Raw genomic sequence first — 12465 nt, 5'->3', positions numbered from 1 at the left:
CTTCCGACAAGAGCCTCTTACTTGTTCTTGTTATATTTTAAGTTAAATTATTTCGCGCTAGTGCCGAAAATTTCATTTTATACAATACTTATTAGCAGTAATAGCTTTATATATTACTTATTACAAGTTTAATTACTTAACAACATTTTGCGCTTTTTCGAGTTCGGTTCAGGCTGAATCTTAACTTGAATTGAAGTGAAAATTATTATTTATGTTAAATAACCTTTTTAGCTAACCTATAAGATGCGCTGATCTATGTGGATTATCACGCAAATATTATTATTATGGTCTATTTAAATGGAATTCTCAAATCTGCCGTGAACAGAAAATAGGCTGACTCTCTTTGATTTCATTAAAAAAACAAATTGGATTGCATGCCGCCAGTTTTTAATTCTTAATTCTTATGTAGTTGCTGATTGCATGCTTTCAATTATCGTAGCTGATTGTGTGCCATATCTGGTTTATTTCTTATCTACAATTTCGCTATTGAATGAACATGCAGCGCGGCTTTAATTCAATTTCCGCGCCGCAGTGCAAATAAAGTGAATAAATTTGCGTAATGCAATTTTATCAAATTGACGGCACTTTTAACTCGTTTACGCAGCTGCTGTTGGTGGGCTGTTCGTATGTTTGGGTTAGGGCGTGGCCGGTTACTGCCACTTTTTGCAACTGCAACACACAGCGGCAGCATCAGCGGCAGCGGCAAAGTTGTGTGTGGTTACAAGCGGCACAACTTCGCTGCAGTTGACAGCTGCCAACAAAGGCAGCCAAAGCCAATGATGCGTTTTGGCCCCAATTGAGTTTAGACATACGTCAGACACAGTACCATACGCAAGCGTGTGTGTGAGAGTGTCTGTATGTGTGTGTGACTCACCTGAAATATGATGGCCTCGCGTTCCGCTTGCGTTGCCTTGCCAAATATATTATTCATAATCTCCAGATACTTGTCACGTGGCAGCGCGGTGGCATCATCCTTATCAAAGTAATCGATGAAATCGTACAGCAAGAAATAGGTGCCTGCAAGGAAAGTCAGAGAGAGAAAGAGGGAGAGATAGGGATGATTAAAACATGACTGGCCAGATAATAAGTATGTATGCCAGCTGGCGATGGGGCAAGTCGAAAAACAATTGCCACTAGAAACTGCCGCGGGGGCGCAATCAACGAACCGTGCCAAGGACACCAAACGATGCATTAACCAAAGCCACAACAGGACAATAAGTGAGAGTACTCCAGCCGTTCGTGACCGACTAAGTCATACCCTAAGTGCAGACCCAGCACTGATTTACATCAGCTGCAGCTGTGCCAGGGAGCTGCATTCTTCAATAATTGCGACATTTCTAGTCCGCGGTCCAAAAACAAATTTCATGGCAAACACAAGTACACTGAAACTCTTTAAATGATTTTTTTTTCCATTTTGTAAGGTAGTTTCAGAAAATATTATGAAATATTCCTACATATCGACATTTATGTAAGCCAATTGATTTTTATCGATTTCATGAAAAAAGGAAAAAGTTATCGATGATTTGAAACAACATTATTCTGCGCGTGCAATAGGAGGTCCTTTATTCTAACTACAGACTGCAGACAGACATGAAGAATATAAAAACTTTATCGGCTCAGAGATGTCTCCCGCTGCCTGTTTTATACAATTGTCACAAGCATCCTTGTTTTTAGCTTTTTTCGATGGGTACAGGGTATTACAACAATGTGTGTTGTACAGGTGCACAAAGGGTAAAATAGAATAAACAAAATCAACCACAACAAAAGCAAAAGATACAACAGCAACAACAACAACAGCCACAACAAGGACGAGAACAAAGCGTCTCGTTGCCTTTTATTAACTTAATTTTTATGGCACTTGTTGTTGTCGTTGCTTGCGTTGTGTCAGCTGTTGTTCTTGTTGTTGTTGCCGCTGGCATTGTCTCCGGCACACTTCAAATACGAACACACTAACGAGCCATAATTGCTGCCTATGAGCCAACGACAACAGCAACAGTAACAGCAACAATAGACTGCCTGCCAAGAGCTGTGGGTGTGTGTGTGTGTTTGCGCGTGTGTGTGTGTGTGCAGTCTATATGGCTGTGAAATGTGTGTCATCCCCACGCCTTCCCATGCCAACAGCCAACAATAAGTTTGACTGAAACCAATTTGTTGTTGTTTGAATCCTTTTTGGTTCAAGCCCCAAATATTATCAAAATATGCGCATAACGCAAAACGGAAAAATCACACACATACACACTCCACTATTCGCCATTAATTAATTTTTAATTTTATCATAGCATCGAGCATCGTTTAAAGAAATTGTCCTCAAATTGCAGCCAATTATGAAAGTCTCACGTCGCACGCACAGTGGTGCATAACTATGTGCAAATTGAATGAAGCAAAAAACATTTAATTCAAAACGAGTAAGAAGTCGTTTAGTTGAGAAAAGAAAACAATTAAGGAGGACGTCGAACAATAATTTTCTTTCACTCCAACAACAACTGGCAGGTAAGAACTGTAAAATAGTTAGGTTTTCTAAGCTTCCTGGCTGTGCTTTCATCAACAGTCACGAAAATGATTGTAAGTATTACTATTTTCATAGCATTTATTGTGGCTCTACCCAGTGTGCGTGAGTTAAGTGTTGACATTTGAGTTGCAGTCATACAGCTCGAGGGCATGTATTATATCCAATACGACTGCTTTCTGGGAACAAACATTTGGCTAAGTCGCTTTTAAATAGAATTTCCATCAGTTACGCAGACGTTTTATAATGATATCAAATGCAATAAGGTCGGGGTAAATTACTATAAGCGACGTTTTGCAAATGCCTAAGGTCAGTGTTGCACGATATGACGAGGTGTTACTTAAATAAGAATCAGAATGTGAAGGAGATGTAAGCTTGGGGAAGATGCGGACATTTTTCCACAAGGAAAAGCATGACAATATTTTGAACAGATGACACTATGAGAAACGGACTTTTGAAATTTTATATCATAAAAATAAATATAGAAACTAAAATGTGTTTGCATAAATCTTATCTTAAATAAAAATATAAACAAAATACATAATAATACAAATAGAAAGGTCGCCAAAACCAGCACTAGTCCTTGCTTTGATTGTGGTTTTATTGAGTTAACTTTCAGTGAAAATAACAACAGCTTTAAAATTTGAAGCCAACAACAAAATTAAGATGTTTCTTGTGTGCGCGGCGCCTTGTAATCTATTGTGTTTTGTTTCAAATACTAGATGACCTTGAACTCACAAGCACTCAAACGCAAACACACACAGACGCACATACAGGCATTGAGGAACAGTTATATGCGAACCGTAGCTTGCGTTGTGGTCGTCTTGTGGGCACGCACACCTTAGCTAGAAACAGCAGCAGGAGCAGCAGAAAAGCAGCAGCAGCAGCGCCAGTGGCTGTAATATGCAGCAAAAAACAAAAACAATAACACGACAACACAAGCGAGCGAGAAAGAGTCTACGAAAAAGCGCGCGAGACAGAGAAAGAGAGAGAAAGGAGAAGAGAGAGAGAGAGAGAGAGCGGCAGCAGCAGCAGGAGCTGCAAGCAATGAGTGAAAGTGAGCAGAAAAGCGCACGTGTCTGTAGCGCCAGTGCCTAAAGCCGTGTGTGTCAGTGCCAGTGCTTATGTCTCTGTACGTGTGTGTGTGTGTGTGTGCGTAAGTGTTCACGTGTCTCTGTGTGTGTGCTTGTGTGATTCGGTGCCTGCCGCCTGGAAATGACGAAGCAGCAATGGCAACAACAAAAATGAAAGCGAAGCAAATCTAAAGAAAACGCACACAAAGCGCACGAGAATCTGTTATACGAAAACAAAACCCAACACACACAAACGTAAAGTTCGCAAAAAAAAAATAAATGAGAAAGAGAAAGCAAAACGAACGGAAATTTTTTAAATAGCGCGCGGCTTGGCACGAATAATGCGAACAATGCACACAAAGCTCAAGCATTACCGTTAGGACGAGCACAACACACAAACGCACACGCAATAAATGGTGGGAAACGCAGCAGCCGCCGCAGCCCAAGCCGAACGGCCAGCGGCGCTCAAGTATGAAGAAAAAATCGTTGCATTCTTTTCGGCTTGGGCGAATATTTCGATTTCAATTAAATACACAGTTGTTGGGAGCTTAAAAATCAAACGGTTCTTTAAGCGTGCCAGAGTGAGATGGCTTTACAAATAAAAAGGAATTTAATATCAAATACTTTTTACATAGATTAAATATTTTGACTTAGTTAAGTTGAACTTTAAGGCTCGTTAAGAAGAATTGACTTAATCATAACATAACATTATAATAGCATAAAATAATCATAACATAACATAATCAATACATAACATAATCAATACATAACATAATCGTAACATAAACATACGTTTGCCAAATTTCTTCATATTCATAAAATATGTTTTGATTTAAAAATAATAAATGTTTTACTTAAAAATTAATATTCATATTTTCATCTATGTTATATTTTATTTTATTATTAAATGCATCATGTTTTATTTTATTTTATTAAATGCATCAAACTAGCTTTTTCTTCAATTATTATTTTATTCACTTTTCGGGACTCCACAAAAAATCATGTTTCTATACTTTATTGATGTTAAATTAAAAACGAATATTATATATTTTTTTTGTTCATTCAAGCATTAAATGCATTCGAAATGTGCATATTATAATAGTTTTTTTGTTCAAATGAATTAAATTAATATTTAATTTCAATGGAAATTTTCTACACTTTGTTAAGCTCTTTTTTTCATACACTAATTAATTAAAATGTATAATAGCCAGGTAAAAAAAAACTCCTAAAAGTGGACTCCAAATGCCTCCCATTTAGATCTCTATTTGTTATACATTTCATCGAACAGATTTTTTCATTAACCCATTAACTAACTAATTAAAATTCAATTTTTTAATAAATCAAGCAAAAATAAATCTTATTTAAAGTGCAATACAAATACTCCCCATTTTATATTCCGTCTGACAACTTTAGTCTTTATATCAATTTATTAACTAATTCATACAAATTTATATCTTTTCTATAACCAAGTAAACAAATATTCTCTAAAGAGCACTCGAAATGCTCCTCAATTTACTTTTTGTCAGACAGCTTTTGTCTCTATTTAACTCTGATATACTGAGCAACCATGCCCCCAGCCCCTGGGCAGACTTTAGAGCAGTAGCTGCAGCACGTGCCCCATCATTTAGTGGGTGCAACATGCTGAACTAGGAATTTCAGCTGCCGTTGCAGCTAACGGTATATATTTAAATAATTTATGATGCCGCTCCGCATGGCTGGGAGCTTCGGCGCTTCCGCCTGACATTGTCCCCGATTCGAGTGAAGCCCCTCCCGAGGGTGTGCTGCGTGTATGAGTCTGGCAATTCCCTCGTGAATTTCATGCGTATGCGCTGAAGTTTCCTTCGGTTTTGCCAGGCGCCTGCTGCTGGCTGCTGTTTGCAGCTGCGTTGACAAATTTGACTTTGGGTCGAGTTTTTCTTAAAGCTTACTTGATTTGTGGCACGTTTCGAGTGAGCTGCCACAAGCCGCAGCCATTACACAAAGTGCATTTTTGTGAGGCAACAACACAGAAAGCCAGGCAAACTTGTCTGTAAGCCAGTAATGTACAATGGCCCATAAAGCATACGAATAAGCGGCCAAGAGGCGGCTGCCACGCCCACAACGGGCGGCAACATAAAACGACGGCAACAAAGCTTTGGCTCTTGCGGTGGCAGCAAAGAGCACAGAAAAAAAGAAAAGTAAACAAAAAGTAATAAAATCACAAATGGATGCAGCTGCAACAAATGTGACACTGGCAGGGTGGATAAAGGGCATGGGGGGAGGGGGTTGGCTCAGCATGAACATAATGGCGACTGGTTGCAGCTACATTTTGGCCAAGCGCAGCTGCCACTTGCGAAAATTTGGCACACTGCTGACGTCAGCAGCAAAGGCGTTGCCAAAAATACAATTGCAACAATGAGGAAAAGAGGGTTGCAGAGACGGGAAGGGGTGATGGGCGGGTGTCAGGCTATTGTTAGCCAAGAGAGGGCAAGCGAGCTGGGGTTTAAAAAGCACTGGACAGAAACTCGAGCCAAGTTTGATTAAGTTGATGTCCACGCTATGAATACAATAAAAAACATGCTGAAAAAGTAAGCAACAATTCAACTAACCCAAGGATTTTCGCAGCACAAGCTTAAAAAAAAGGTACGTTTTTCTTTTAAACGCTGAACTCAGTGGAAAATGGCTTAAATGGGTTTTATGTTTTTATGCAAATGTATGTAAAAGGAAGAAGAGTAAATATATTCTCTATCACAACGACAAGTCGATCCAGACCTGAACTCGTTCACCTCGGCAACTACTAAAGCGGGCAACTTTAAATTTGAAATAAATATTCTCGTTTACAATACGCAGCATAAGTTTAACGCTTACTCGTTTTCTTTATTCATAGTATCGAAAAAGCTCAAAGATTATTAGAGCTAAATACATCAAACTTGGTATATAGAAGAATTTATAGTATAAACTGGTTGACTTAATTGCACTTTGTAGATATCTCAACTACCGACGATCTATCATATTCTTATCATACGTTTGCCGAAAACTGAGCTATCTTTTTGCAATTAAAGAAAAGTTGACACAAATACCCGAAGGCTTTGCTTGAATTAGCATCCAGGCTTTCAAAGATATATGAAATTGAATATTTGCATGCGAACTGAATTGATTTGAAATCCTTTAGTTAAAAACTTACCCTCATCTCTGACATTGCCCATGAGAATATCATAATCCTTTAGATCCGCCGTCTTCATCAATGTCATCGGATCTTCGGGCAAGAAGGCGCCATCAATGGTCGGCGCCGATGGGAAGCTGAGTATGCCCGAGTAGGAGTTCCATTGCTGCACCGAAATGGTCTTGGCGTCCACAGCGCGCATGCAGCTCATCACATGAGCCGGATTGGTCTGTATGGGAAGGGATTTATGATTATTGAAAATTAGAGCAAGAGCGAGTGAGACAGTGAAAGATAGAGAGCGAGCTTTACTTACCTTCAGCATGGAGGCATTGCAGTTGCAGTCATTGATCAGAGATTTGCCAATCTCCAGCGCCTTGGCGGATGTCATGTGACTCCAGGGCGCATTCATGGTGCCCGACTGCATCATGCCGCGCTTGACCACGCCTTTAGTGACCGGCGACATGAGCTGTGCATTCACCGAACTCGAGCCTGCGGACTCGCCAAACAATGTCATCCACTCGGGATTCCCGCCAAAGGCATGGGCATTATCCTTTATCCAGCGTATGGCCAAGGCCTGATCCCACAGTCCCACATTGCCGGGCGCCTCCTCCGCAAACTCTGCCGGCATCTCTGGCGCCAAATGCAGAAAACCAAATGCGCCCACGCGATACTGGAACGAGGCAACGATCACATTGCCCACGGCAGACATAATATCCGCATTGTAAATATCCAGGGTGGCCGAGCCGGTCATGAAGCCCCCACCATAGATCCATATGAGGATGGGCAGTCCGTTAGTCGTGTTCTGCGGATTGCCATTGTGTATGAGATGCTCCGTGTCGGCTTGCTTGTTGCCAGAATGCTGCCGGAGAGACAAAAAGAGGATTACATCAGGAGAAAGGATGCAAAGACTCTCTGACACATACCTCGGCTCCATTGGCACCGCGTCCATGACGCAGACGCGCCTTTGCCGGCGCCCAAACATTTATATACAGACAGTCCTCGGATACATTGGTATTGGGATTCCAGATCTCCTCACCGGAGAAGCCCGGAAAGTATTCATAGCTAAGGGAATGCAGGGAGAACGTGGGATCAATTCAGAGTCTTACAGTAAAAGATTCAGGTATTGTGCTTAAATTTAGTCGATTTCCAAAATAGTGTGAAATTTCCTTAACTTAAGAATACAAATTTAGTTTAAGAACTATATTAATTCCCTTACTCAAATATATAAATGCATATATTTAGTTTGAGAATTCTTAAAATAAGTATAATTTGCTTAAAGGAGTTGTTTTCGTTTTTAATTTTGGGCTGTCGAAGCTCAATATGGATCTCAATTAAAGGCAACTTTTTCTCTAAGTGTAGTTGTAAGGCTCGTGCCAATTACGACAAAGTAACCAGCTGTGCTATTTATTTTTATTTGCACTCTTCTGATTTGCCTGTTTTATTTTCACTGTGCCATTTTTCGAGGGCACACACACACACCCACACACACATCTGTACACATCCTTTTACCTGTCCCGCCCCCTCCTCCACTAGCAACATAGTTCGTTTGCCCTATAAATGCTGAGTCCCTCGAATCGATATATACATATATTCAAACAAGCATTCAAACAAGACTGGACGCTACGCATCGCTCTGGCTGGCTGTCTGGCTGGCTGGCTGGCTGGCTGTGAGTGTTTGTTTGAGTGTGATTCAATAAATTCATATCCGTTTGGTTCGTTTTCTGTGGGTGTGTTTGGTTTCGTGTCAATTGAAATTAACTTTGCCACTTCGCATAAAAAGTAATTTATAGCAAACCGGAAGAGGCGATTCTACTCTGTCTCCGTTCGTCCGTCCTTCTCTCTCTCTCTCTTTCTCTATATCTCTATCTCTATTTGTATCTCTATATTTGTCTAATTTCCGTTATGCCACACACACAAACACACACGCGCACGCACACTCGTAATGCCTTTGTGTGTGGCAAATGAGAATAGCTTTTGAAATTCATTAGACTGATTTGTGGCCACCTAGAACTGAGTTCCAGTCGAGACTAATTGATTTATGTAAACTAAAAGACCAGGTTAGTCTCTCTATTAAGTACTTTTTGTATATCTGAAATTGATCGAAGATAGAATTTACTTGAGTCATGCCTGAAATGCTTTTCTTGCCAAACTGCTTGCCTAAGCATTCCGAATATATCGACCAAACTGTGAAGAGAGAATATTTGGGTTTGGGCTTAAAGGCAGTCTACTAATAGAGACACTATATGTAATGTGTGTATATATTTATAATATCATCTAGTATAGATAGTAAGGGTATCCTATATTTACATATATCATATAATTCGATTTTGCCACGCAATTAAATTTGCATATTAAGAATCTGCTTAAACTAAAATGAAGTAAGACTTAACTAATAATTATCCATTATATATGTGTCCACTATTGCTGTTTTTTATACCCTAATTTTGTCTAATTTTTTTATTGCTTTAAAAATGTTATTTTGAACAAACTAAACCGAACTTTAAGTAAGTTAGTTTTTCTGCATTTTTCGACAATTTAGGCAAATCCCCAAAGGAGCTCTTTCAATTTATATTTTACTCTAGAAAATAGGATATTATTCAATAAATGTAATAAACAGAATAAATGTAATTTAATAAATCAATTATTGCGAAGTCGCCATAAAAATAAATTTCCAAATTATGAATCTTAATAATTTTAAACTTAGTACAACAGCAACTAGGATTATAGACTAAAATGTGGAATAAGTTGTATTATTTCATTCATGATCGTCAAATAAAAAATAAAACAAATTTTAGACAAGGAAAATAAGAATTTCCAATTCTATCATCATTGCTGCTTCTGTGTTTTTTTCTATTATTCTAGTCTACTCTGTGATTTAATTAAGTTAATTTAGTCTTAGTTAAGACTACATGTTTAAGCAACTATCCAAAGGGCTTAGGTTGCATACTCTTATCCCAAAAAGTATGCTATTAATTTTTGTGTAAGTAGTTAGATTCAAAGTTTTATCTTTAAACATTTTTCTATAGAATATAGAGATATTTTTCGTCTATCAGCCTGGGTTTGACGTTTTTGACTAGAAACTTTAAATTTAGGCGCGAGGTATGGCAATTCGTGGAATGCATGCGAAAACGAAATTAAGAACATAAACACTTTTCTATAGAATATTCTATAGACTTATATTATTATTTCCGTCTATCAGTCTCTCTGTTCATCTAAGCACAATTCTTAGTGAACTGGAGACTCCAAGCCCTAATTTAAAGAATGTCCTCGGAGACGCTCTCTTATTCGATGGAATTCTTATTTTAATATGTTAGACTTAACAGTAGGATCAGTAGTATTGTAAATATACACATAAGTCAAATTAAAGTCGTTACCATAATAACAGTTAAATTGAACTAAAGCAAATAACATTTAAAAAAAAACTAAATTTTAATAATATTTAATCGGTTCGGGTCTTAGGCAATGTTTGTCTTTTTTTCTGACTGTCCATCTGAACGCCGTTTTTAGGCCAAGTAAGTTGTTCTTGGGCTAGTTAAATTTAACCAATTTTGTGGACACGCCCACCAGCAGGAGGATAGTCAGTTAGAGAGTCTCTGCCGTAGGAACGCAGTTTTAGAGCCAATAATTGCTTTGCTGAATATTTTTGGGGAAGTGGATCGAAGGCGATTTAAGAAATATGATGATTTACATTTATTTGTAAACTTTATTTTTTATGGAATATATTATTTTCGATCCCTGAAAAAAGTGAAATATATTTATATTTTTAATGCAAAATTTCTTGTTTAAAAAATATTTATATATGCCTGTGTTTTAGGTTTTAATCATGTTGAAGCTGTTATGATAGACGAAAAAATATTCCCCATCTGGGAAGTCATTTCCAATCACTATCTCTCTATCCTAACTATTAATTGTAATTTAATATATTATTATAATTTATTATGATATTGTTGTGTATTTTCCTGTCTCTATTCTACAACAATTTAAACACTTTTTTCTCCTTTTCCTCCTTTTCCTCCTTTTCTATTTTATTCTATATTCTAATTGGATTATTTTTATTTAATTTAATTTAAATAATAAATATGCTGCTCACTAATCGAACTATTTTCAATATGTTACTCTTCGATTTTTAGTGTAAGCAACTGAATGTCAAGTAAATAGAATACATGGGGTAGACACGCACTTAATTTAGATACATATGTATATTTATTTATTTTGTCAGTTGGATGCATTGCAGTCGCAATGACGTCACTGGCAGCTAGTTGGGTCAACGGCAGTATTGCATGCCGAAATCTAGGTCAACTACATCTGCAGAGCTAAACGAGCGCAATCCGCTCAACTTACCGTTCCTGCACGCAGGTGGCCGAGAGGCGTGTGGCATCCAAAACGCCGTGCCAGGGCTCGGCCGGCACCGGCTTGCGAAAGCGCAAATCATCCAATGGCGGCTTGGCATAAGGTATGCCCGTATAGACATGCACTTCACGTCCCTGCACCGTCACCGAACGGCCACGCACCGGCCCGGAACTGGTCTGCACCACCAAACGATCGATGATGCCGCAGACGCTGGACAATTGCAGCGACAGCACGAAGAGCGCGACGGCCAGCGAATGGAGACGCAGCCGAGAGACCATGTCGCGGATGTCGATGCGGAAGCGGATGCGAAGGGTGCAAAGGATGCAAGTGCGGCTAACGAGATTTGCGAGTGTCCTAGTTAGCGGCCTGTGACGTCACCTTGTTGCCACTTGCCACCGCAATACGTCGGTCTGGCTGCAGTTGCTGTTGCTGCTGTTTCCGTTTGGTTTTTGGATTAGGTTTGAGGATTAAGTTTTGGGCTTTGGATTTTATGGTGCTGTTTGCTGGCACAGGCCTGCGCTCCGCCAGCGCTTCCCCCGCTGCAACCTACCGCAAATACTTGACGCACTCGTTGCAGCTTTTGTTGGTGTTGCTGCTGCTGTTGTTGCCCCTTATGCTTATTATCCGGTTGTGTTTGTTGTTGCTGCCGTTTTTGTTGTTGCCACTTGAAGCTGCCGTGTGGACTCTGCACTACACATTCTTCCAACACTGCCCCACTCTGTCTCTCTCACGTTCACTCTTTCTCTCTCTCTCTCTCTGTCTCCCTCGCACTGGCTCGCCCTCTGTACCTCTCTGTCTGTCTGGGTTTACTTTGACTTTTGGGCTTTTGTTTCAGTTCGTTTCGTTTCCAGTTTTTGTGCAGCTGTTGCACTTTTTTGGCGCCTCCCCGTGGCAGCGGCTCTATTGTTTGAACTGCAAATAGAAAAGACATTAAGTTATTTGTCTTAGTTTTCCCAGTTGCCACAGCTGCCACAGCTGGCTGCTGCTTCTGCTGCTGCTTTTGTTGCTGCCACAAGTGCATGTTGACTTGGCTTGGCTGCCACTCGGTTGCCCCCATTTGTATGCTACGTTATTTAGGTATGTTTGCGCTGCTGTGTCTGCGTGTGTGTCTGTGTGTTGCATGTTTACCCATCGAGCTAAGTTGCAATAGCAAAAAGCATAGAAAACTGGAGGCTGCGCTCTGCTCTCGGCTCGCATTCAAAGTTTTGAGTGCCACAGCCCAGCCCCACTCACTGGCTCATCTAACCACTCACTTGCGTATACATATACATATTTGAATATATATATTTTGTTACATGTTTAATATCGGGGCCACACTCAAGTGTCGAGTATCGCGTTCTCTGTCCTTTGCGCATGCAAGAACATCATAAAATGTATTCACGTATATATATATAT

The 12465-nt window shown here is 39.6% G+C and overlaps 1 protein-coding gene across 2 annotated transcripts in view; it reads right to left on the bottom strand.

The window, feature by feature from the left end:
- The window catches only part of LOC115761253 (acetylcholinesterase), a 47434-nt gene that overhangs the window by 20515 nt on the left and 14454 nt on the right, over window positions 1-12465 (bottom strand). For both annotated transcript variants that reach the window (XM_030702966.1, XM_030702965.1), the window contains exons 2-6: window positions 11062-11982; window positions 7645-7783; window positions 7035-7580; window positions 6743-6950; window positions 875-1017 (exon numbers count right to left, since the gene is read on the bottom strand). In XM_030702966.1, coding sequence (XP_030558826.1) covers window positions 875-1017; window positions 6743-6950; window positions 7035-7580; window positions 7645-7783; window positions 11062-11348 — 1323 coding nt within the window. In that variant the 5' untranslated portion in view covers window positions 11349-11982. The remainder of the gene's footprint in view (window positions 1-874; window positions 1018-6742; window positions 6951-7034; window positions 7581-7644; window positions 7784-11061; window positions 11983-12465) is intronic.

Source organism: Drosophila novamexicana, unplaced genomic scaffold (assembly GCF_003285875.2).
Source record: "Drosophila novamexicana strain 15010-1031.04,08,12 unplaced genomic scaffold, DnovRS2.1 tig00000485-arrow-pilon, whole genome shotgun sequence".
Classification (NCBI taxonomy): Eukaryota; Metazoa; Arthropoda; class Insecta; order Diptera; family Drosophilidae; genus Drosophila; species Drosophila novamexicana.
Note: the sequence above shows the minus strand (reverse complement) of the source record. Positions and strands in the feature narration are given on the sequence as shown.